At 46.9% G+C, this 26515-nt stretch overlaps 1 protein-coding gene across 6 annotated transcripts in view; it reads right to left on the bottom strand.

Moving 5' to 3' along the window:
• The window catches only part of Ankrd6 (ankyrin repeat domain 6), a 181219-nt gene that overhangs the window by 31922 nt on the left and 122782 nt on the right, over positions 1-26515 (bottom strand). For 5 of the 6 annotated variants that reach the window (XM_052715462.1, XM_052715463.1, XM_052715466.1 and 2 more), the window contains one exon: positions 4154-4252. The exons of the other annotated variant lie outside the window; for it this stretch is intronic. In XM_052715462.1, the coding sequence (XP_052571422.1) occupies positions 4154-4252 (99 nt within the window). The remainder of the gene's footprint in view (positions 1-4153; positions 4253-26515) is intronic. 6 annotated transcript variants of the gene reach the window in all.

The following is a 26515-nucleotide window of genomic DNA, read 5'->3' as shown; positions in this document are numbered from 1 at the left end:
CCTTTGCGAGACTCCGACTTGATGCAAGCAGCTCAACCTAACGCTCGGCTCAGTTCTCAGCAGGACATTTTCAAATGGACTGTCAAGATTCAAGAAGACTTGACGCTTGTGTGCGGCTGCAGTGGGAAGCCAAGCCGTCCCGAGCTGGCTGGCCCATCCAGTCGCAGCCTTGTGTGCAGGCAAGTCCCTTCCAGCTTTATTCTCCCGCGAGAGCTTGGCTCCTTGCTCCCCGTGTCTATTACTGCTGGGCAACGACACTTGGCCCTGCTCCCCATGGCAGGACAAACAGCGCTGCTCACAGCGGCTAGACCGGTTTCAGAGGACGCTTCCTCCAACTCTTATAAGCTAGCCATCTTAGGTTACCAAGATGAGAATGAAAGGTTCTCAGAAAGACAAAACATGGGGACAAAGAGCTGCCTCCCACTATCCATGTGACTACTTCATCTCTAGAATACACAGCACAGTTAAATCTAGACCCTCAGCTGAAGGACACTCAGTTTCAGCTGAAGGACACTCAGTTACTTGAGAATCAATTCTAAAACTACATATATATATATATATATAAAACTAGCTACATGTCCTCCTCAAAACATAATACAAAAGTCATGTTTGACCTACTAGTGGGCCCATGCAGCAACTCTGACATAACTGTTTGAATAGGATCTGAATCAACCAGGAAATTCTGAAACTGAAAAGAAAATGTAGAAGAAAACCAAGCTCGCTCAACACATTTTCTCAATGTTCAGTATTTATTGATCCCTAACTATGTGCCAGGAGTTACGCCATGTAATTCTCTTGTTATATTGATAAGCCTCACCTAGGAGAGCTAGCTAATTCAAACTGTCAAGGCTCCCTTCCTTCACAGCAAGCTGCTTCCAGCTTTTGAGGTCAGATAACCTCACCACTGGTCTCCAAAAGAAGCCAGTGTCTCTGTGAGGTGGGGGCTGCCTCACTGTGCAAGCTTCGAGTGCAACACCGAGGCCAGTCTCTAAGGCACCAGGATCTATTTGTTGAACTGTTAACCGAGAAGACGCCAAGGAAGAAACTAGAAGCCGCAGCAACATTGCAATTGGCATTCTGATTTGACATGCTGACCTGTTTGCAAACAATATGGACTGTCCACGCTCCATATTCACGAGACATCGAGACATCGGTGTTTCTCACTCAAGAGCGCTGGAACCTAAGGTCTAAATCTTTGTTCTGAATTACTTATATCTCCATCTCCTATGTAGTGAAAAGCATTGGGAGTTCCAAAGCCAAGCGCGTGGAAAAAGCCCCCAGTTGTGCAAGGGCGCAGCACACCCACTTTGGGAGGAAGCCCCCAGGGACCCAAGCAAGCATGCCGTAAGTAAGCCCTACACCGGGTAGGCACACAGAGCAGGGTGCTGACCTCTTCTCTCTCAGATCTTCTAGGATCCTTCCTAGCCTTTCTTCTCTGCTTTCTCTTATTTTTGTCTTCCTTCATGCTTTTTACTGTGGCCACAGGGTCCTGGACTACTTCTGGGGTAGGAGTCATGTGATTACTCATTGACCAATCAGAGATGGCGTTTGAGCTCCACTGAGCATTGATAGGATTTGCGGGAAACAAGACAGATTTTGCTCCCGGAGATGCGGGTTGAAACTCATAATAATCCCACTCCAGGCCACTGGAGGTCATTCTTCCTCTAATTCTCAGACATTACCATGCCATAAACATCAGTATCTGCAGAATATGAAGTTAGAAGTGAATCTTCATAAAGTCAACATTCTGCCGGGCGGTGGTGGCGCACGCCTTTAATCCCAGCACTCGGGAGGCAGAGCCAGGCGAATCTCTGTGAGTTCAAGGCCAGCCTGGGCTACCAAGTGAGTTCCAGGAAAGGCGCAAAGCTACACAGAGAAACCCTGTCTCGAAAAACCAAAAAAAAAAAAAAAGTCAACATTCTATTTCTACCCATCTCCCAGATGGGGAACTTCTAAACTGACTCCCCTGTAGTTAAATTCCCCTCTTCTTTAATGACAAGAAAGCAGTTTATTTGCATTTTTGTGCATAGCTCAGAGCTGATTGTCAACGGGCACGGTAGGCACACAGGAAACAGCCGAGTATCACACCAACCCTGCCTTCTCCAACTTTCACACTGTCTGTTGGTACACCATCAAGGATTGTGTTGTTATTTGGAGAAGCGAGGTATGCACTGTCTGTGTAACAGGAAATGATGGAAAAGACCCAAAGACTCAAATGAGAGAGGTTTTGTTTTACCTAAATATAGGGCTGGCTTTCCTTCTGCCCTGGCTCACCAGGGCTTCGTACGCTGTGAGAATTCTCTCCTTCTCTGCTTCCTTCCACATCTAAAACATCAGCATAGTGTCTGCTGCATGAGACCACAGTGAGCCTCAGACTCAGGACCTGAGTAGAGGTTGGAATGGGTTGGCATGCCTGGCATTGTGACCTTGCCACTGTGGCAAACAAGAACTTCAGTTATCAAAGAGAAGACTAGACTATTCCAACGTGTTTGTACCAGCAACTGGAGGCCCCACCTTTCCATTGATCATTTCTTTATGCCATCTCCCTGTATTTTACTCCTGTCCTCTAAGGGGATGGTATAGGTCATGAATGTTATACTGGTTACAGTGTAGAAAAATAAAGTGTTACGACCAAGATGAGAATCAACAGCTTAAAAAAGCTAAGTCAGCATTTTTGAGAATAACACCCTTGGTGACCCCATAGGCTTCAGATACAACCAGAGATTGCTATAAGATGCTGATGACCCTGTGTCCATGACAGGGTCTCATATATCCAAAGCTAACCTATACAGACAGGGTCTCATGTATTCAAGGCTAGCCTGGCTACTTGCTATGTAGCCAAGTCATTTATGAATGTGTTTGTCAAATTTTAGGAGACTGTACAGAGCTGCAAGGAAAATTCTAGGTAGTGTTATGGGGAGAAGTTATCATAAGGCCAAACTCTGTAAGATGCTGTTACTTACAGGACTTTTCATTTCTTAGAATTCTACCATATCATTGAAAGATGAAGGGGGGCAGTGCTGGAGAGCTGGCTCAGTGGTTAAGAGTAATTGCTGCTCTTTCAAAGGACCTGAACTTGATTCCCAGCACCCACATGGTAGTTCACAACCATCTACATACTACAACCATACCATACTACAGTTCCAGGGAATCTGATACCCTCTTTCTGGTCCCTGCAGGCACCAGGCATGCGCAGAAACACATGCAAGCAAAACACCCAAAATAAAATAATTTTCAAAAAGAAAAAAAAAAAGAGTTGAAACAGTTTCTGAAAATAGTTCCCAATCACATCGCCATAGGGTTTTTTCCTTAATAACTCACTGGAGGACAATTTAGACCATCACTCCTCAGAGACTCTACCTTCTCCAAAGACCAAGAGAACAAGGCTCTGTGCTGTGCCGTCCCGCTTACTCATAGACTAGACATGATGCTGAAGGAGCCAGTGGGAGCCCTCTCCCAACAATCTAGATGGACATCTCAGTGCGGATGGGAGTCGGACCCAGTGAGCTGACAGGAGTCGGACCCAGTGAGCTGACGGGAGTCAGACCCAGTGAGCTGACGGGAGTTGGGCCCAGTGAGTGGATGGGAGTCAGACCCAGTGAGCTGATGGGAGTCACATCTCAGTAATAGCACAGGACGACCAGTGAACTCTTTCCAGAGGCCTTATTCTTGCATTCTATTCTCAGTCTCTTTCCCCCCTTTTAGACGGAATGGAACTTCTAACTAAATGTACACTAAGAGAAATTAAGGATGGGTTAAGCCTCACCTTTTCTCCAGCAGTAAATTTGGTTGATGACACACACACACATCCAATGGGTTTTTCCCACACTCACTGCCGGAGTGTGGCCTTTGTACTAAGACAAGACACAGGTCAATGTCCTCAGATACTCTGCCCTCAAATGCTAATGAGGTGATAGGGAGATTGGAGAGCCTCCTGCAAGCTAGTTTGCTGCTGAGAACAGGTCTCCCAGAAGGTATCCCCAAGAACATTTTTGCCAGCACAGGGACGAGGCTAGAGCCAAAAAAAAAAATTCTGGCAAGCATCTAGTACCCTCCCTCCTCATACTGGTGACATCTGCACTGAGGACTGCCACTGTAGACAAGCTCCCCTGCCAACCCTTCTCTGGAGGGAAGGATGCTTATTTATACTTACATCATCCTGCACATCGAGGTCACAGCCAGCCTTCAGCAGAATCTGGACCACAGAGAGATGACCCTTATTGGCAGCAAGGTGCAAGGGGGTCCGGCCATGCTGTCAATGCAAAGAAAAGACCTGGTTTCAGAACTAGACGCACCAAGGGCCAGGGCACTAAACAAAGAGGACACAGCGGCTTTTAGGAACGCCTCTGCCGCTCACCCCAGCTGTGCTTTCGCTCTGGCAGATTCTCAAGGAACTGATTCAGAATTCAAGTTGCCTTGCTTAACTTTGGCCACGGGCATTGTAACTGACCACCCCCTCAAATGCTCAGCTGGGAGCGGTGGGCATGCCTTCATGCCTTTAATCCCAGAAAAGTCAGGTGGATCTCTGAGTTCTAGGCCAGGAAGGGCTACATAGCAAGACCCTGTCTCAAATCACTAATAATAATAATAATAATAATAATAATAATAATAATAATAATAATGTTAAAAGCAAACATTCCCTTATGTATAATTTTTATGTCCTACTCTTCAGTGGTAAAATGCGGGGCTCCTCGTGCTCCCATTTCCCCACTAGTGCTAATACCATGAGGTGGTGAAGGCTGTGACCGTGAATCTGATGGGACCGTGAATCTGACAGGACCGTGGGCAGGACACAAACAAATGTCAAACCCATTGGCTCCTGCAGATCTAGTCAATAACCCCATAAGGTTAAAAGCCATAGCCAAGCGGAGGTGGAAAAGGCTTTGCTTCCTTTGAAAAACAGATTTTTAAAAGTATGGAAAAATAGTATATCAAGAGCCACATATCTGCCAACTATTTAAAAAAACAAAACCAAAAAACCCAGAGACACTATTGCTGTTCTTGTGACTGCCTCCCAGATCTCTCTGTGGCCCCAAGAACTAACTCTTCTCTGGAATTTGGCATTTATCTTTTCTTTGTCTTTAGTTACATTGTTGCCCCCTGTCTATTGCCAGGGGCAACATCCAGATTATTGTTTTCAACTACCTCATGCCCCGTAAGCAACAGAGTATGCTTTTCTTTTTGCGATTTTTGTTTGCTGTTGGGGTTTGGTGCAACATTCTGTTCTGGTGATGTTGCCGATGTTCAGGTTTCCTACTGGCCACCCAGGTGTCCCTGGGGACTGCACCAAAATGGGCTTCTCAGCCCTGAAGCAGCGTCACAGCGGTTCATTCCCTTCCCTGCAACTGTGCCAAGTTTGTGGGCACCCACAATGTGTGATACCGGAAAGAAAGCGCACTCTGCTGGGTGTACATTAGCTTCTGTCCAGGGAACTGACCTTGTAAAACTTCTACCTCTCCAGGCTCTTACCTCTAGAGACACCATTTTCCTTGAGGATTCACTATAAAGAAAAGTTCAAGTGACTTTGGCATTTGAGGAAAAGGGGGCTCAGAGGACCTTGTATCCAGCTTAGCATCTCACTAAGAACCCACTGCCTTTTTGATATTCTAGTGGAATACACATGTTTATGATCTCAATAAAGTGCCATTCTGCCATGATAACTAACCATGGAGAAAACAACAGACAAATTAAGAATCTGAATTCCTAGCCATGAAATCCAATCAAAACAGTAGAATGAGTCTGGAAAGAAAGAGGCCAGAGCTTGCTTTAAAATTAGAATTCTTAATTAAGGGACAAAGTTACTCCCAAGAATTAGGCTATAAAAAACCTTCACAAAAAAGGGCAAGGTCAGAGACGAGACAAAGGACTGACCTTTCTCTGCTCACCATGAGCTATCTTACCCTGGATCCTTTCAGTGAGATGGCCACAGTGCCCCAGATGGAGGGAAGGGACTGGGCTTTAATCCCTGGGCCCAGGATCAGGCTCCAACTGTCATCACATGTCCTTGTGAATGACCTCACATGTCAACACCGATTAAGGGACCTTCATAAAGTTTTCTAAGGCATTCTGAATCTCAGGCAGCTTGTCGTGGGGGTGAGGGGATGTGTGTGCTGTGAGGACAGAGTCACTGGAGTCAAAATCAAGTGCCTTAAACAACCAGACAACAGAGCAGGGCAGGGGGTGGGAGTGGGGGACTGCTCGGAAAGAAGCTAGACCCAGGACCACAGCCCAAGAGAGGGCGGGGACCTTCCTGCCACCACCCACCCGTTCCTGATGGGTAAGGCAGATAAAAGGTTTGTCCAGGTGAACACAGGCAGAGGGCAGGAGGAAACCCTGCTGCGGTTCCTCTGTGGAGCCTAAAGTTGGCAGGAATGCCTGGCCCTACCGTTCCTGTGCTGAAGCCCCAATCCCTGGTGGAATGGCCTCTGGGCAGGGAGCCAGCAGCAGGATTAGTGCCTTGTAGATGGGGCAGGTGACGATACAGTGCTGCACGGTGCTGGCCCCTTGACTTGGACTCTGCAGTATCCAGAACCGTGAGAACCACAGTCTGCTGCTTGGGCGGCCATTCTCTGGCACCTTGTTTCAGAGGCTGAGATGGACAAAGATGGTTCACACAGATCCCATGCCTGTGCGCACCCAGAAACTACCAAACACAATGTCCCTGAACTGCAGACATGTCCTAAGCCAAAGTCAGTTGAGAGGTAAAAGGCTAGGGCCGCTGGAGCCAGATAATCTCAGTGAGAGCTAGCAATGCCTCGTGCTTTTGTGTAGGACAATGACCTAAGCCTGCTTTCTCACCTGTCAAACCGGAATGGACTCCACACCCCATACTTGAGATAAAAATGAAGTACAGCCCTCCATCTCGAGTGGGTTTCCCTGCTGCTGCTGTCTGTCCTTGGCCCCCTGAGCTAAGGATACCCCCAAGCGCTGTGCCTCCTTGATAGACACCCCTACACCTTTACCACAGCAAAGTGGTGGGCTAGTTACACTGTCATACGGGTCTGAGGGAAGACACAGGGTCTAGCTTTCAGGGCTCCCACTCAGCAGCCCCTCCTGTCCCTGAAGTTCCCAGGAACACCTTTCCCCAAACTCCTCCTGCTCTTGTTCCCCCAAGACATGACCCCAGCCATCTCCACACTCATGGCATTTGGTGTCCCGTGAGAAAACCACAGAACATTCTCTGTTGTGTGTCATCCTGGGTCCAGCTGGGGTGTGATCTCCTGAGAGAACGGTGCCTTCCACGATGAAGCAGGTTGACACTGGGTGGTCAGAGGGCCATACGCAAGAGGCCCAGGGCTCCTGGAGCACAGTGGTACTGGAGCTAATTCCATGACACTGGATTGACCCCAGGAAACAAATGGAGACTGTGGGCTGTTGACAAGCTCAGGTTCAAGGATGTCTCTGCCCCTCAAAGCACATGTCAGCCTCTTGGGCCATTTTAGCAGATGTGGGCACACGGGCTCCTCTGAGAAGGTGCTGGGTGTCACCCACACTCAGCTCCTTTGCTGAGAGAGCACAGCACTCGCAAAAGCAGGCCGGTTTCCTTCAGTAGCTGAAGTTGTTCACCTCTGACAAAGGAAGAATGCAAGAAGCGGAAACGGGCTTTGTTTTCCAGAACATTCTGTAGTGAAAAGCAAGACTAGTGGGACCTCTCAGAGAGCAGGCTCTCCCCACCCAGTGCAGAGCACACCTCCCCTGATTTATGGAAAACACAAGAAAATAGATCCTTAGAGGCATCTCTGAACAACCTAAGTCAAGAAGAAACTGCTGCTATTTCCAAGCCCAGGACTGTTGGGGAGGAAACGCAAGCAGGAGAAAAGACTGTGTAAGACAAATGCTGTGAAGAAGTGTTGATGCATCCTAGATTCTACCCTGGTCATTCTCAGAGACAAGCCTGACTCAGCCTAGACCGTCTCCACAGAGAACAGGGAAGATAGGAGCCGAAGACAGCAGCAGTGGACACTTACTGTCCCGAAGATGCTGTCTTAAGAAGCTTGCGTTAGCTCATTCAGTCCTCCAACAAGCCCATTTTACAGGCGAGGAAGCAAGAGGCAAAAGAGACTGTCACTTGTTCTAGAAATATAGACTCAGTCCTTAAGCCCTCTGACCCTATCACAGATTCAGCTATACACTGCCCTGGGGTGTGTGTGTGTGCGTGTGCGTGTGCGTGTGCGTGTGTTAGTTTGCTTTCTACGCTGGTATAAACATCATTACCAAAAGCAACTTTAAAAAGGAAGGGTTTAGCTTATACTTCCATGTCAAAATCCTTCATTAAGGGAAGGCAGGGCAGGAACCCAGAGGCAGGAACTGAAGCAGAGACCATGGAGGAATACTTATTGGCTTGCTCAGTCTGCTGTCTTCCACACCCCAGGAACACCTGCCTAGGGGTAGCTCCACCTTCCACACCAATCATTACTCCAACAGTGTCCCACAGACCTGCCTACACACCAATCTGACACAGGCAGCTTCTGACCCAAGGTTGTGGCAGATTGACCCCAAACTAAAGAGCATGGGGGTTCCAGCAGTGGAGAAAGGAACACTGGGTATGGCTTTCGGGATGCTCTTGAGTTCTTGAAGGTTGTGCCCAGACACTGACCCCTTGGAGCTCTGAGACATCACCTGGTTTCCTCAGATCTGAAAGGACGAACAGAGACTTTCTATTCCTAAACCTCCTGGGGAGCTGAGTCCGTCCGTGATGGCTGACCCACTCCTTCCTGCAAGGGTCTCCACCAAACTGTAGGACCCCACTACCAGTTCTCACACAGCCTTCCCAGGTGATGCTGCTGATCTTCGGCAGCTGTGAACACAGGACGAGAGGAGGAGGGGCCAGGATAAGTCTTCCAAAGAGGGTCCCTCGGGCTAAACATGCCAGGCTGGGCCTGCCCAAGCAAGAGCTATTCCTCTGGCTGCGCTTTTCTTGGTGGCCTCCTCATTGTCATCAAGGAAGAACACTGAGCCAGGGCATTTCTTCTTCACGCTTTGGCAGTTCTGTTCACAAGCTACAAAAGCCACAGCTCCTGGCAGCGACAGCACAATGCTATGTACTATGACCGTAGTGCTTCCTCTCCTGGGCATCGGAATATCCTGGAGGACCAGCTGCCACACGGACAGCTGGGTCTCTTGCCGTTGTTCCTGATTCAGAGTTTGGCGGAACCTACTCATCTGCATTTCTGATAAGTGTCTGAGAGGTGGATACTGAAGGTGGGACCGACCGTCAGCCCGAGCGCCACTCACTTAACCCACTAGTTTTCAGCCCTATCACACTTTCGATTTACCCATACTCCTTTTAAAATATGTATTTACTTTTATTTTTATGTGTCTGAGTGTTTTGCCTGTGTGCGTGTAGGGGCCTGGTGCCTGTGGCATCCAGAAGAAGGTGCCAGATCCCCTGGAACTAGAGTTGCTGATGGTTGTGGATGCTGGAAACCAAATCTTGGTCCTCTGCCAGAGCATCAAGTGCTTTTAACCACTGAGACATCTCTCCAGCCCCAAGTTGCCTATAGTCTTTTAATAAATCCAAAACGTTAACCACCAAGGGGTTAAATTCTATGAACTCTCTGTGTGGTCCTGCGAGGGTTTTAGAGTTTCCAGTGATCCTAGTGTGTAGGTGGAGCAATGACCTGCCTAACCCCTCTGAAGCTACTTGCTGGTTCCGAGTTGTAGTTTCAGGATGGGCCACCACAGGCCAGGAGAGGGAGAGGAGGTGAATCCCTCATTTCTCTTTCATCTAGCCAGGGTGGAGGTAGAGGCTGCTTCATATCGAGTAGCCAAAGAGTAAACAGTTTGGAGATGCTGTCAAACAGTGGCCACAGAAAAGCGACCCCACCGACGACAATTTTGGGACACTGGCTTGGAACGGCACTGTGTTCGGGCAGGTGTGATGGACAGCTACAGAGCTGACGCATGAGAATATCAGAGGCTCCCTTCCAGCAGGTAACCCATAAATTACACTCACAGGTGACTGTAATTAGGGAGCCAAACAATCCCTGCCACTCCAGTGAGAGAAGCAGGGAGAGCTGTTGGGGACATTCCAGAAGGAGGAACCACACTAAGACAGTGATCTCCTACCAATGAGGATGGTAAAAGAACACAAACAAAGTGACCAAGTTAAACATCGAAGGCAGTGGAGGTGTCTTTTCCAATGTGCGTTCAAACATGGGGCTGAGCCTCCATGCTGGACACTGAGCCCCTCGTTGAGAAGGTCCAGGCCTCAAATAATGGTGACTCAGAGTCATCTGAGAACCACAACCTACAAAAAAAAAAAAAAGTAAAAGAAGATTCCACCACCACCACCACCCCCAGCCTCCCAAAGTCATGGTGCCTGAGTCACGAACAACCTTGGTCACTCACCCACCCAGGCCTGCTCCTGCTTAGGAGTTCTGGGTCCTACTTACTAAAGGGCAGACTTTTTAGACGAGCAATACAGCTTCATGAGTGGCCCGTCTGCTCTAAGAGTGCACTCTTTAGGAGTGAGGTGCATGGGTGCTGGCCGGCACTCAGCCATTCTAGCAACACAGCGTCACTCAATGAAATTCATGTGGCCAGAGTCTCACAGAGACCTGGAAAGAAGCCAAAGGAACAAAACTAGACTTCAAAGGAAGAAGAGACTAGACTCCAAAGGAAGGTAGGGATGAGGGGAAGTAACAGAAAGGAGACTCATTAGCTCAAAGAAATAAACAACTAAACCATTTTAACTGGGACGCTGCCAGGAGACAGTTGGGCAGATATGGCCCACTTGAGGACAAACACTATAGTGGGAAGAGATGAAGGACAGTGCATCTCTTCCTCAGGAGATGGTAAGAAACACAGCAGACCAGGACCATACAGCCCTTGCTGGAGGTCAATAGTGTCTCTGTTGTTCATAGCATCAAGGAAAGAGGGAGTGAGTGCGTGCATGCGTGGCCAGAGAGTGTAAAGCTCTTCAAGAAGGTGTGTTCATGTGTTAAAAACATGACATGCAGGCCAGGCGCTGGTGGCTCACGCCTTTAATCCCAGCACTCAGGGGGCAGAGCCAGGCGGATCTCTGTGACTTCGAGGCCAGCCTGGGCTACCAAGTGAGTTCCAGGAAAGGCGCAAAGCTACACAGAGAAACCCTGTCTCGAAAAACAAAAAACAAAACAAAACAAAAACCCACCCAAAAACATGACATTCAAATGGTGTGGACATTTTATTTTCTTTTTTTGAGTCAGAGTCTCATGTAGCCCAGGCTGGCCTCAAACTGACTATATAGCTGAGGCTGTCCTTGAATTCTCTCTCTCTCTCCTCTCTCTCTCTCTCTCTCTCTCTCTCTCTCTCTCTCTCTCTCTCTCTCTCTCTCTCTCTCTCACTCTCTCTTTCTGAGACAAGATTTGCCTATGTAATAGCCCTGGCTGTCCCGGAACTCCCTTCGTAGACCAGGCTGGTCTTGAACTCACAGAGCTCTGCTTGTCTCTGCCGCCTGAGTGCTGGGATTACAGGCTGTACCACGGCACCTATCTGAGAAAAATACTTTGAGTTTAGTTTGGATGAGGGTAGTAAGTCCCAGGCAGCTTTGACTCTACCAAAGATGAGAACTGAGGTCTCAAGAACATATTCCTTGTTTACTTCTGCCTGTGATGCTGGCCTTGGGGCTTCTCAGTTCGGTTTTAAATACCTGAAGAGCCCCCACTTTCCTAGATGCCCCAAGGGCCCTCTCACCATCGACTATACTCCTCGAGAGTTTCAACCACTGCCTGGAATGATTTGGATTTTGTTCAGAAGATTTAGAGTCCTTCTCAGGCTTACAATTCGATGATAGAAAGTTATGAGGACACATGGAAGGAAACGACATGGATTGAAGGAAGGAACCAATGAAGGTTCACACTTAAAAACAAATGATCGTCTCAAATTCTCCAGAGCTTTCTCTCCTTCTGACAAACGTGCTTCGTTTACTTGGATAAGTGATACAGCACCTCTTTACCAGGCCATAGGTGACAAAAAGCAGCAGGAATGAAGAAGTGCCTGATAACAGGCCGAAATGTAATAGAACAGACAAAGGGTCATTCCTGATTGGGCAGCAATAGCCATTACTGGGATTTTCCTTTAAAATAACAATAATCACCAACAGTTTGGAACAGTTATTTGAATCATATTTTTAGTAACCAATTGTTCCAAATAATTAGGTTTCATCAATAAAAAAAAATTACTTTTGTGGTTACACATTAATTTTCAGAGTTAGGCTTCCTTCAAAAATGTCCACCAGGAACACAATTAAAAATGGTTTATGTCATTTCATTGGCTGTTGAGGATTCCATCATCTGCTACGGTGCACATGACCTTGAGTGATGGGGCATCATCCGCACATGCCCTTCAAAGGTTTCGGTTTAGACTACATTTCAATGATGCGATGCATTGACAGACAAGCATGTGACCCGGTGCACGGCGCACTATGGGTGGAAGGTAAGGGCCATCCTCTTAAGGGAATGAGAGGCACTGCCGTTTCAGCAACTGTCAGCCTCCTTTCATTTGCTGGCATAATGAGCCCTGGGATTCTCCTGCATTCCTGGAACAAACCTACCTGTCTGCACGGCCTCTGCTCAGTGGTGCTGCATTCTACTAGGTAAGATTAAGAATGGCCAGGCAGTGGTGGCGCACGCCTTTAATCCTGCCACTCCGAAGGCAGAGGCAGGTGGATCTCTGTGAGTTCGAGGCCAGCCTGGTCTACAAAGAGTTCCAGGACAGCCAGGACTGTTATACAGAGAAACCCTGTCTCAAAAAACCAAAAAGAAAAAAAGAATTTCTTATTCTGGACTGGGCATGATGGCTCACACCCGTAGGACCAGAACTTGGGAGGTAGAACAGGAATATTAGGAATTTCATGACAGTTAGACCACTTAATACCATGCTGCTTCCTGGGTCTTTTCTTTTGTGTGTGTGTGTGTGTGTGTGTGTGTGTGTGTGTGTGTGTGTGTGTGTGTTTGGTTTTATTGTGGTAAAATACATACAACATAAACATTTATTATCTTACCTAGTTTTTTAAAAATAATTTACTTATTTTTATTTTATATACATTGGTGTTTTGTCTACAAGTATGTCTGTATGCAGGAATCAGGTCCCCTGGAACAGGAGTTACAGACAGTTGTGAGCTGTCACGTGGGTGCTGGGAATTGAAACCAGGTCCTCTGAAAGAACAGCCAGTGCTCTTAACCACTGAGCCATCTATCCATCCCCTATCTTATGTAGTCTTACTTGTGAAATTCAGAGGCACTAAACTGATCCACAGCAGTGGACAGTCCTGACCACCATTCATATGTACACTGGTTTTCAGCCTATTTGTGTCTTTATTTTCTTTCTTTCCCTACTGCAGAGGTAGAATTTCCAGGATTACGTGAGACAAGAGTGTCAGAGCAGAGGTTCCTTCCCACCGTCTTCCTTGTGTTTCCTTTCTCCCCGTGAAGCATGATGCCCACAGGGGGAATCTTGTTGTTGGGTTACTTGGTTTTTCTGCAGACGTCCTTTATGTAGAAAACTCTTGATTTCTGGATTGCTGACAATTCTTACCACATGGGAGTATGGGAGTATACCATGTGCATGTCTGAATATTTCTTTGGACTATGTATGTACCTGATGCCCATGGAGGCCAGAAGAGGGCATTAGATCATCTGGAACTGTAGTTACAGACAGTTGTGAGCTGCCATGTGAGTGCTGGGAACTGAACCCAGGGCCTCTGGAAGTACAGCATCTGCTGACATGCTCATTTAGTCCTTCATTAGTATCCTTTGGAAACTGGCTCCAGGACCTCCCTCAGAAACTCAAGTCCCATACATAAAGTGGCACAGTACAGGCATAGGAGCTCCACACCCCTCTGGTATACTGCAAACCACCTCTAGACTCTAACACCAACCGTAGAAAATGCAGATACTATGTACACAGTTGCTGTGCTGTTAATGGTATGAAAAGAAAGTCGGGTTCAGCACAGATTACAAATGCAATTTCTATTTATTGTTATATTTTGAGACAGGGTCTAATTATATGACACTAGCTGGCCTGGAACTCACTGTGTAGACCAGATCTGCCTGCCTCTGCCACCCAAGTACTGGAATTCAAGGCATCTTCAATTTCTTTTTAATATTTCTCATGCCCTCCATCTCTTAAACTTTTTAAAAACAAAGAAAGACGGCACATAGCTTGAAGTCTCATCTACAGATGAGAATAATTTATAGTCTCAAATAGATTTTCTATCTTCAGTTGGCTGAATCCACAGATGTGGATCCTGAGGATAAGTAGAGACAACTATACAGTTTCTCTTCCCTAGCTTGTTATGAACCAAATGTCTGGGTCTCCCCTAGAATTCAGATACTAAAGCTCTGGCCCTCAATAGTGTCTGCAGATGGAGGCTTTGGGAGGTCATTAATATCAGATGAGGTCTTCAGGGAGGGCCTTCTATAATGGTATCAGCATCCTTTGAAGAAGGGAGTATTAATCACTCCCCATTCTGTTCAGAGTCTGTGATGACAGAGAAGGTGGCCATTTATACACGAGAAAGAACCCTCACCAGGAACCAAATCCATAGGTACCCTGATCTTGACACTCACCCTCAACTGTGAAAAACAACTGTCACTTGTTTTAACAGTATATATGTGGCCTGAACTAGGACACCCGAGGATCTGCGGCGGCGTATACTGCTACTAAACAGGCCTTGCAACCTTGAAGTACATTCCTCTTCATCCCTGTAGATGATTCTTTTTCTATATTGCTGCATTCAGTAGAGACAAGGGCTGAAAACAAACAGGCTTGCCTGGCCCCCATTCCACCACATACCCCAAGTCACGGGCTTACAACCACCCCAAACACACCACAGCTCACCCTGCTGGGAGCAGTGGGTCTGCTGAGGAAGGGATTTCAGCCTCCACACATGCTCCTTAGTGTAGTTTCTAAACGGGAGTCATTACAGATGAAGACATGAAGACAGGACAAAGAAGAACCCCGAGGACTCAGCAGGAGTCTCCCTGTGCTGGTTCTGGCCAGAGGCCCCAGGGCAACTCTCCTCCTTGGTGTCTTCATGGTCTGACACCCACCAACCACTAGCTGGCCGAGGGCTGCTTCGGGAATCTTACAATATGCCAGTGATGGGCTTGCATTTGTTCACAAAGATACAAGCATGAGGGAGGACTTTAAAATTCTGACACTCAACAGGGCCTCAACATGTAACACAACATGTAGAGTAGTTATGACCATTAGTCGCATCCACAAAATGGCTCAGCCAGTAAAGGTACTTGTTATGCAACCTGAGTTGACCCCTGAAAAGGTGGGAGACGAGGATCAACTCCGTAAAGTTTTCTGACCTTCACATGGGTGCTGTGACACCCATCCCTATACCCTCCCCCATATCATGCATATACACACGAGAAATAAATAAAGCATTTAAAGACCTATTAACCTACATGCTTGGGAGCTTTAGGACCTACATGATTTGGGGAAATTTCACGGAACTCTATCTGGGTTACCAAACACTTAGATAGAGGCTTTCTGTGGAGTCTGCTGGGGAACAGAACACCAGCAGCACTGACTAAACACAGTGGAGGGTGATGAATGGCTTTCTACAGAACACCCAGGCAGCAGCTGATATCTCTGAGCCAGTATCTCTATTGGGCCTGCCCAGAGCAGGAGTGCAAACAAGGTCACCTCCATCCCCACGGAGCACCACTTAACTAAGGCCTCTACTGAGGGCAAGAGGCCCAGAAAAGCCAGTGGACCTGCCCACAAATTCCCTATAGCAAGGGAGCAGCAAGGGAGAACAGTGAAGAGACCAGTGAGCCAATTCTGGATTCCACTTCCACAGCAGCCTTCGATTCACCTCGGAGGCTGGAGTCCATGTTCTCCTCGGTCACAGTGTGGGTCCTCAAAGGCCCAGGCAGAGGTGCATGCCAACCTCTTCATGTCAATTTTCCAATAAACCTCCCCATCTGAGCGGTCATCTCTCCTCCCTCCAGAAAGCATCTCCTGAAGGTGTCTACGGACCTTTGCTAGAAGCATGGGTCCCCATGACGCCTGCCTTATCAAGAGCCTCAGAAAAGTAAGTTAGTGTTCATGAACCCATTATGGAGCAGATGCTTTTCTGGGCGTTTCCCATAGTCAAGCCGTGTAAGAATTCACAGCACATGTTGCATTTCCATAATTAATGCATTTGTTTCCCATTAAACTTGTTTTGAATTATGACATTCAGAGTATCAGTATTTAATTATATTCATCAAGCTCAAAAGACAGCATAACCCTCCTAAGAGATGTTCCCAGAGCAATTTGTACCCTCCCTCTGAATACCTGGGAACTCCTCAAGCCCAGGCCACATTCCAGACTAGTTAAATCAAGAGTCTACTGAACCCCACCCGGACATTGGCATTTTTTAAGGTTGTCCAAATGCTCCTACCTGCAGCCAATACTGAGAACCACTGACCCAAAGGAACCACTGAGGACAAGGAACTCCAGTGGGGGGACATGGTCATCATGCTGATCATAACCATCGTCAACTGTGCCCTGTCCTCCTCCTGGGTCACCCTGTGTAAGCACTGGACGTGGATTACGTCACTTCATCATCCAAAGGAATCGATGGCTACTTCACAGACAGGAAGTGAAGGCTTGAGAAGGGTAATAAGCTGGCCAGGCTTGCGGAGAAGGGGACTGTGATCCATTCTCTCCACCCCTAATAGGAATTGTGAAAGGCTTTAAAATGGGTGACAAATTTAAAGAGACACTAAGAGGAATGGCGGTCAGCAGGGGCTCCGGGAAGAGACAGAGGAGTGAGTCTCCAACGTAGACAGAGTTTAGTGTGGAGAGATGGAAAAGGTCTGGAGACAGACAAGAAGTGGGTGGACTTCACAGCCCTGAACTGTGTGCCGGGCTATGAGTGAGGCGGCAAGCTGCACATTATGTAGAACTTGTACAAATCAATGAGCCCGAGGTGACGCAGAGGTCCCATCACAAACCACGGTGTGACTCCAGGTTATTGCCAAGCCCTCCACTGGCTCAAAGTTGTAGACAATGATGGTGATACACTGTGAAGATCCTGTGGATACTGGCCAGTGTCCTAATAGGCAGATTTATTTTCACCTTACTGATACCTTACATATTTGAAAGTTTTCCACTTATCATTTGAACCAGTTGTCATATCTTAATGGTTTTGTCATTAATATACTCAATAAAATCTTAACACTTTATTACATTATAATTATTGCTCAGAACTACCATCATAAATCAGTTTTCCCTAATGACTTCTGATGATAATCCACAGAAGCCTAAATTTTTCCACTGGAGATTTTCTTTCCACAGGCAATGCCTGCAGCTGTTGCAAAGCAGGTATTAAGGGCTGAGGCCTAAACTAGCAGGCAAGCGCTTGCTGGCGGTGTGAAAGAGCATGGGGCCAGGTCTAGCACCCCCCCCCATCAGATGTCTTATTTAGCTTGGCATGGACGTCTATACCCTCAATGCCCTGTTTTCCCCCCAATGGAATACACTGCTCCACAGAGCACACAGGAATAGGTATGGCAACAGCCTTGCAGGCCCCAACCTTACCCCATATCGTCTCAGGAGGCACTCCCGCTTTCCAGCCTAAACAAAAGGCAAGGAAGGAGAAAAGAGATGTGGGATCGCCATTCATTCCTCTCTCAACCCACCCCTCTGCTCCTCTAGTTCCCAGAGGAAATGCTATGGACCTATGCTGAAGTGAAGAGAGGCAGAGGTCAGAGGTCAGACTAACTATACTAGCTCCAGAACAGAACACAAGGTGGGCTGAGTTCAAATGGAGCAGGAGGAGGAGCCTTCAAAGAGCGCCCAGTGTTCTCTCACGGTGCTGTGGATGTCCACTGGCACCACACATTGAACAATTGGTTCTGGCTGCCAAAATTACAAGGGCATACCAATTCTGACCCAGCAGCACCTCTTGGAGTTTACCCCACAAATATAAGCACACTATAGGTTATGCCTCAAAACAAAGGACAGCACAATCTGTAAAAGCAGAAGATTAGCATAACCTATGCACCCACCAATACGGGATTAGATACCCCCATTATGGCTTCACCATACATGATTAAGTAAACCAGAGTAAAGAGGGCACACTATGCCAGGCCTGGAGGCGCACGCCTTCAGTCCCAGCGCTCCGGAGGCAGAGACAGGCAGATCTCTATGAGTTCCAGACCAGCAAAGGCTACATAGTGAGAATTCGTCTCAAAAAGACAAAACAAACACAAAATAAAAATAAAAAAGAAGAGGGAATGTAAAATATTCTACAATTTATGTAAAAAGGAAAATGCATCTGTTTGCATGTCTGTGCATGGCATGTCTCGGGAGGGGAGCTGTTAGAAACAAGTCACACAGGGAGGGAAGCCCTGGTGACAGGCAGCACAGGACAAAGAGCAGTCAACTCCTGTGCCCTCTGCATTGGACCACTACCTATTCAGAGATGAAATAATTCATTTTGTGGTGTGGGGGAGGGGTGGTATTGGGGATTGAATTTAGGGTCACATGCATGTAAATGTTCTCCAAATGAGCTCTCCCAGCCGTGGTTTTACTCTGTATTTTTAAAAAAGATTTATGTAAATATGCATTTTATGCATGAGTGCTATCTGCGTATACAGCTGCGTGCCAGAAGAGGGCATCAGATCCCATTATAGGTAGTTATGAACCACTATGTGGTTGAGTGGATTTGAACACAGAACCTTAGAAAGAGCAGGCAGTGCTCTTAGCCACTGAGCCATCTCTCCAGCCCACTTTTATTCTGTATATTGAAACAAGATCTTACTAAAGTGTCTAGGCTAGCTTTGAACTTAGTCTGTAGTCCAAGCTAGTCCCGAACTTGTCACCTTCTTGCTTCAGCATTCTGAATAGCTGGGATTACAGGCCTAGACTACCAGGAACAGATTAAAAATTCTTTTTAGGGGGCTGGAGAGGTGGCTTAGTGGTTAGGAGCACTGGCTGTTCTTCCAGAGGACATGGGTTCAGTTGCCAGTACCCATATGGCAGCTCACAGCTGTCTGTAACTCCAGTTCCACGGGATCTGATACCTTCATGCACATAAAATAAAGTTAAGCAAATTATTTTTTTAAAAAATCCTTTTTAGGGCCAGTAAGATGGCTTAGTGGGTACAGGAGCTTTTTACCAAGTCTGATAATCTGAGTTCAATCCCTAGAAGCCATGCCGAAAGAACCAACTCCTGAAAGCTGCCCTCTGATCTCTATTCATGCACATGTAGCCGGTGCACATCTACACACACACACACACACACACACACACACACACACCATACATATACACAACAACAAATAAATACATGTAAAGAAGGTCTCTTTAAATACATTCACGAAGTTCTAGAAGTATGCTATACATAGCACACTTTCTCAAGTGAAAGATTTAATCTAACCAGCAACCATCTATTTTCCCACTATCCACCCCCAACTCCACCCCTGGGACCAGAAGCTTCAAGAAAATGACTATAAACAAACAGGCTGGCAAACACCAGTTCTGACACAAACCCTACAAATAAGTCCCAGTACGAAACACAAAGTCCCAAACTGAAATGGATCAGAACCCCACCTGGGAAAGGTACCTTCACACTAGAGTGGCCATGCAGGCCTGCAAGTCGGGGGCAGTTTGGATTATATGCTGCTGTGGATATCGCTCTGTATAAATAAACACTGGCCAGTGGCCAGGCAGGAAGTATAGGCGGGACTAACAGAAAGGAGAATTGAGGGAACAGGAAGGCAGAGGAGAGACTGCCTGGAGCCGCCACCAGGACAAGGAAGATGTAAAGTACTGGTAAGCCGTGAGCCACGTGGCAAAGTAAAGATTAACAGAAATGGACTAAATATAAGAATAAGAGCTAGACAATGGTAGGCCTGAGCTAATGGCCAAGCAGTTTAAATAATGTAAGAGTCTGTGTGTTTATTTTATAAGTGGGCTCTGGGACTGGTGGGACTTGGCGGCAGGAGCTGGAGAAAAATTCTCCAGCTACAATATGCACTGTGTCTGCAGTTACTAAGAGAAACCTATAGTAGTCAGTATTCTGTTACTATAACACACACCTCAGATAATCAACTTATAAGGGAAAAAAGGTAGATTTTGACTCATGGTTTTGGAGATTCCAATCTAAGGTTAGAGGAGGCCACTGGGTGGTGAGGAAGCACAGTATGTCAAAAGAGCCTGATGGAGCAACGCCACTTGTCTTGTGGCCAGTGAACAAAAGACAGGAAGGCTAGGGGCTAGGGCTCATTATCCTCTTTGGGGCAAGTTACCAAAAACTTAAGTCTTCCTGCTAGGCCCCGTCTAAAGTTATGTTTTACGTTTTTTAATTACTGTGCCTAAGAGATCTATAAAACAAAAATGCCTCTAACCTGTAAGCACCACTTGCCCAAGGCCAAATAACTTCCTGGAATGCTGGGAACTGTTGTTCAAGTAAGATAACAAGCCGTGTGTTTTCACTTCTGTAAGTAAGGTTGGTTGCCTCAAATGCACAGGATGTACTTGATCACACACAGACAGAAGGAGTAAGTAGTCTTGGAGGTTTTGCCTTCATAAGCACCAGACTAACGTAATTTGTGGCCATTCTCCAGGAATTCCGGGTATGAACCTGGCCAGTGTCCATTGTCCTGGCCAGTATTTAATAAAGCTTGCTTCAAATTTGCTCAAAAAATTATGGTAGTGGTCTTATTCTCACCTGATAGGATCAACACTACTTCATACAGTCACAATCAGAGACCAAATCTTTATAGTATGGGTTTCCGTGGGACACTTATCTAAACTGCAGCAAAGCCCTTTACTGTAAGAGGCATCCCTGCTTTGAGTGAAAAATACCATGCCACCCATCTACAGCCCCTTGTCTCTGGCAAAGCACAACCAGAATTTCATCCAGATAATGAGGCACACACCCTATGCCTCTCAAAGTCCTGACCCTAAACATCCTGAGTCACTCTTCTCTTGCCCTCTCCCACCTGGCTATCTCTACTCTGACCCCTTTCTGTCATGCCTGCATGATTTTACTTAGCCTTTGCCAATGTAAAAGATTTGCGATGATGTCATACGGGAGCAGATGGAGCCCTTAATGCTTAAGTGGGGGTAATATTTGCCCTGGTAGCACAAATCACAGAGAGAAACCCATATGAAGACAGAGGAGGGGATTGGGTGTTACCCCTATAAGCCCAGGACCACCAACTACCAGCAGCAAGAAGCTGGGCTAGTTCACCCCCAGGTTCGGACAGCATAGTTTGATCTCACACTCCAGCCTCCAAAATTATAAAACAGTCATTCCCTTTGTTTGGGTGCCCCATATGTCTGTGGGAGATTGTTGGAGCAGCTATAGGAAGTCTGTACAGTCTTGTTGTGGAACATTAGCTTAACGATGTAAAGATGTGTTGCATTTGTTTAACTATGTGAAGATGTATTACATTTGCTTACCTTTTTTGCATAAGGCATCTGATTGGTCTAATAAAAAGCTAAACGGCCAATAGCTAGGCAGGAGGTACAGGTGGGACTTCTGGGCAGAGAGAGTAAGTAGGAGGAGGAATCTAGGCTCTAGAGAGACAGAGGGAGAGAGGGAGATGCCAGTTGCCAGCCAGCCAGCCAAAGAGGAAGCAGGAAAGCAGGACATACAGAATGAAAGAAAGGCAAAAAGCCCTGAGGCAAAACGTAGATGAATAAAAACAGGTTAAATTAAGTTATAAGAGCTAGTGGGAAAAGCATAAGCTAAAGGCCAAGCATTCATAATTAATAATAATTCTCTGTGTCTTTATTTAGGAGCTGGTTGGTGGCCCAAAGAAAAATCCAACTACACAATCTCTTACCCAAGCCCTGTCTCTTTACTCACTGACCCTTATTCCCAAAAGCTCTCTGCAGGTGAGCTAGTATGGCCTTTCAGTGGGATCATCATAATTTTAACAGGTACACCTTTTGCTCCAGGGATTTTCCAGGAATTTGCTCAGTAGAGATCTTCTATGTCCGGAAGAGACATCCAAGTATGCACACTGCAGCAGACCATGCAGAACGGCAAATAATCAGCCTCCACAGGAGTCAACTGCTCAAACGGTTACGGTCTAGCCACGTAATGAGAGATGCAGAACCATTTCACCAAACAGCTAGATCCACACAGCAAAGCTCTTAAATAGCCCAGAAAGGATCACTATGCTGAGTATGGGCCCATTACATATTTAAGTGATGCAGACCTGCTTTTACATGCACACATACTTTTGGCAACACACAAAAATATTTCCTGGTCCTGGGAGCAGGACTTGAGGACAGGAAGATTATACAGGGAAGAAAGGGAGGAAAGGGAGAAGGAGGTGGAAGCTGAGTGTTTATGACACACCAGGCATTATTTGCAATGCTTTCTGCGGACTCCTCTTCCTCTTTCCTTTAGCCCCTCCCATCACCACGCCCCTCCCATCACCACGCCCCTCCCATCACCACGCCCCTCCCATCACCACGCCCCTCCCATCACCACGCCCCTCCCATCACCTCGCTCCATGCACTGCTGTTGCAGACAGCGGGAGATATACATATGTACGGCTACCATGCATGGCTGTAACACCAAGGAAGGGTAAGAGAAAGGCACTGGCAGAGGTCACATGGCTATAACGAGGGGGGCAAGGACCTCAGAGCTGGCATGTGGCCTCTGTGTCTTGTCTCTCCCAGGTCCTTTATAGGTGACTTGATTTCATATCACCTGCAGACGTCCATCACAGAGCCGTCTTTCTTTAAGCAGCCCTGCCCCGCCCCCACCCGCCCCCGCCGACCCCCTCAACCCTCCTGAATGTTGCCCCTCCTCCTCAGGCCCACCCTCTGGAGCACTCTGTGCACAGTCTCCTGGAGATCAAGGGTTCTACTTTTTGTGTGGTTGAGACTCACGACGAAGCTCAGAACAACCTTGAGCCCCTGATCTTTTGTTTTGTTTTGTTTTTAATTGAAAATATTTTCTTTCATGTAGTATATTCTGATCACAGTTTCTTCTCCCTTATCTCCTCCTACATCCTCCCCCAACAACTCACCCTGGCTTTTTCTTTCTCTTTAGAAAACAAACAGATAAACACACCAGAATAGGTCAAACAATCAGAGAAAAAGAAAAAAACAAAACAAAGCACGAGAGGCACATATACGTGCGCACAGAAAGATCATAAAAACACAAGATTGGAAGCCATAATACATAAGCAAGAGATCAGTAAGGTTAAAAAAAATGTCCAAAGTTTAATGAGATAAGATGAGATGAGAGAGAGAGAGAGAGAGAGAGAGAGAGAGAGAGAACAAAAACCTCCAAAAATACCACTGAGTTTATTTTCAGTTGGTCATCTACTGTTAGACATGGGGCCTGCCTGTGCGTGTGGTTTGTGTGCCCAGTTAGACTGCATTGGAGACAGCATTGGGGTTAGAGGCAGTCGGTGTCCACATCCACTCTCATCCCCATCTGGTTTATCCTGGAAGGCCCTGTGCATGCTGCCACAGCCTCTGAGTTCAGGTGTGCCTCAGTCCTGCTGCGTCTAGAAGGCCTCATTTCCTTGGTCTCCTCCATTTCCGGTGACTCTTACCCTCCTCTCAGAGTTCCCTGAGTCCTGAGGGGAGGGATTTGATGGAGACATCCTACTTAGGACTGACCTCTCACTCTCTGCACCTAGTCCAGTTGGGGAACCCATGATCTTCTTGTGGCCACCTTCTGAGTGCTGGGGCTGCAGGTGTGCACCACCCCCACACAGCTGATTTTTGTTTTATTAGTTATCTAAGTCCCTATTCTATTCCTCAGGGCCAGTGACTGGTATTAAATGGAGGCTTTGATAAATGTTAATTCTGTGAGTGAAGTTATATTTTCTTCGTAACTGAAGTTTCACCAAGTAACTTTATCCAGTTTACTTTTAGAGGAAGTGAAAAACCACAGCATCCCAAGAGGAGTTTCTTAACAGCTCCACAGCCAGTCTACCCACAGCTCCTCAGGCTTTCCACACTAAGCCTCTGGTCCATGCTCAGCATCAGGAGCAATGCAGAGGGTTTACCCAGGCACAAAGCACCTATGATGCTAAGCTAATAAAATGAAGTCTCGGGCAAAGATAGTTCTTCCATGAGATAACTCTGGAGATACTGTGATCATTTACAAAGACAAGGCTTTCTCAAAAGAAAATCCCACCTTTCTGTTTCCTAAAGGTATCTCCAACAGCATTACCACAGGCAACTAGAAAGGCATCGAGAAGAAATTCAGGAGGCAGGAGAAGTGGCCTGCCCACTGAGAGGGGGCAAGTGGAGGCCAAAAAGAACACAGGATGGTATGAAATCCCAGACGGGGGTGCCACTCAATACAAAAGAGACCCTGAGAAGAGTCACAGGCTACAGCTGGGACATGCAGGTTTGGTCTGAAGCATTTAAAGCCAGATCATGTGCACAAAAACGGCCATGGAGGCAGCTTCCAGTTCAAGGTCAATCAGAGCCACACTGGGAGTTAGTTCCAGGCCAGTCAGAGAGACATTGTGAGACCTTGCCTCAAAAGACAGAGAAAAGAGTTCTGGGTGCTCAGGGGAACTGAGGACTCAGGGTTTAACGAGAACACAGCTTCCATTTGGAAGGGTGGGACAAGGTCTGGAAGTGGATGGTGGCGACAGCTGGGGCATGGTGTCAGTGTCTACAGGGTCACTGAAACTCACATCTACAAATAGTTAAGATGCAAATCTGTTCTTTTGTAAGTATTGAAAACATAATTCATTTTAAAAATTCAACTGGTCAATCAATAGTACACCTACATTCTAAGAATGTGGACTCCCGTGGGTGGGGAAGGGAAGAGCTAGGAGATGTGAAAGTCACCTCTCCATGAGAAACAAGAGGACATCCTGGGGACATGGGAAGGGGAAGAGGCCCGTGGTCCTAGACCTGGTTCTCCTGTCCCGCTGACAGAGCCGGGACACTTCAGACACTCATCAGCCCCAAACTGCCCACCAAGGGCATGGTCTCCTAAAGACGTCGCAGACCGAGATGCCAAGGACAGTAACTGAAGTGCTTACTTAGGGCCAAAATGATGTAGATCCTGGAGCCTTGAGCGCTCTTCTCATTCTCAGTCCAAACAACACCCTTCGGAAAGCTCACCATTTTGCTTACAAAAGGAAAGATCTTCAGCCTTTAAACTTTGTTGTAAATTACACTGTGAACCATGTAACTTAGGAAGCCATAGGACCACATACATGCCGGCTGTAAAGACCCCTGAGCACACAGCTCCCTTGAGAAGCCCACACACACACTTGGGGAATGTCTTATGCTTTCCCTGGTCATCATTCTGCTCACCCACGTGCTGAATGAAGATCCAGGCACCCTGAGAGCCCTGCCTGTGATAAAGCCAGAACCCTTATGGGAAAGGGAACGCCTCAGCTGAACTGGCAGTGTGGAACTATGATGTCTTTTTTTTTTTTAAAGTTCTCTAGCAGGCTCTGGAGAGGTGACTTGGTGGTTAAGAACACTGGCTACTCTTCCAGAGGACTCAGGTTGAATTTCCAGCAGCACCACATGGCGGCTCACAAACATCTGTCACTCCAGTCCCAGGGGATCTGGCAGCCTCCTCTGGCCTCTGCAGGCACCGCACGAACTGTAGGACACAGACACTATGTACGTACACCCAACACTGCAGTAGGACACAGACACACTCACAGGCAAAACACCCACACGCATAGAATGCAGTACTTCAACGGTTTTACAGTTCCTTGTGCATAAATTCGACTTTGGTAAAGGTACGTAAAAACAAGCCCTGGTTTGCGGTGATTTGACTTATGAATCTATAACACTGATACAAAAGTAATGCACACTCATGAGAAATCATTTTAAATTTTGATTTGTTCCCCCCAAGGCTAGAAATATGCTGTATGGGACCCTCTTGGGATGCTAGGCAAGCAACAGCAAGCCACACGTCAGAAAGATAGCAGAGGATATCCCACATGTGTAGTGCTACTGCGCTGAGATGTCCAGTAGGTTAGGTGTAAGAAATGCATTTAACCCCCAGTATTTTCAATTTACGATGGGTTGATCGGGACGTGACTCCATTGTAAGTCAAAGATAATGTGTATTTAAAAGTAAATGGTGACAGGAATGGTGGCTCATACCTATAGTCCCAGTGCTTGGAAAGCTGGGGGCAAGAAGGCTACCGTGAACTCAAGGCCAGCCTAGGATATAGGAATGACTCAACGTCTCTACAAACAAACCATAGAATATAGTAAGCATTGGTGAAGAAGTAGGAAACAGGACCCTCAAACATTCTGGTGGGAATTCGAAATTGTAAACCCACTTTGAAAACAGGCATGGCATTTTCCTATAGCGTTAAACAGATTTATTATGTGACTCAGCAGACCTCCCTGATATTCACCCAACATAAATGCAAACTCTGCCCACACAAAAGTGTGTGTGCAGATGCTCATGGCTTTGGCAGCCATTTTCATAATAGCCCTAATCTAGCAACAACCGGAAATGTCCATTAACTGACTAAAGGACAGTATAATGATCCCCCTTGACCGACCATCTCACGCTGTATAATAACCATTGTCAGCCACAATCTGAAGTG

The sequence above is a fragment of the Peromyscus californicus genome, unplaced genomic scaffold, assembly GCF_007827085.1.
Source record: "Peromyscus californicus insignis strain IS unplaced genomic scaffold, ASM782708v3 Scaffold_5__1_contigs__length_169319896, whole genome shotgun sequence".
Taxonomy (NCBI): Eukaryota; Metazoa; Chordata; class Mammalia; order Rodentia; family Cricetidae; genus Peromyscus; species Peromyscus californicus.
This window is presented reverse-complemented; position numbering and strand designations above follow the sequence as displayed.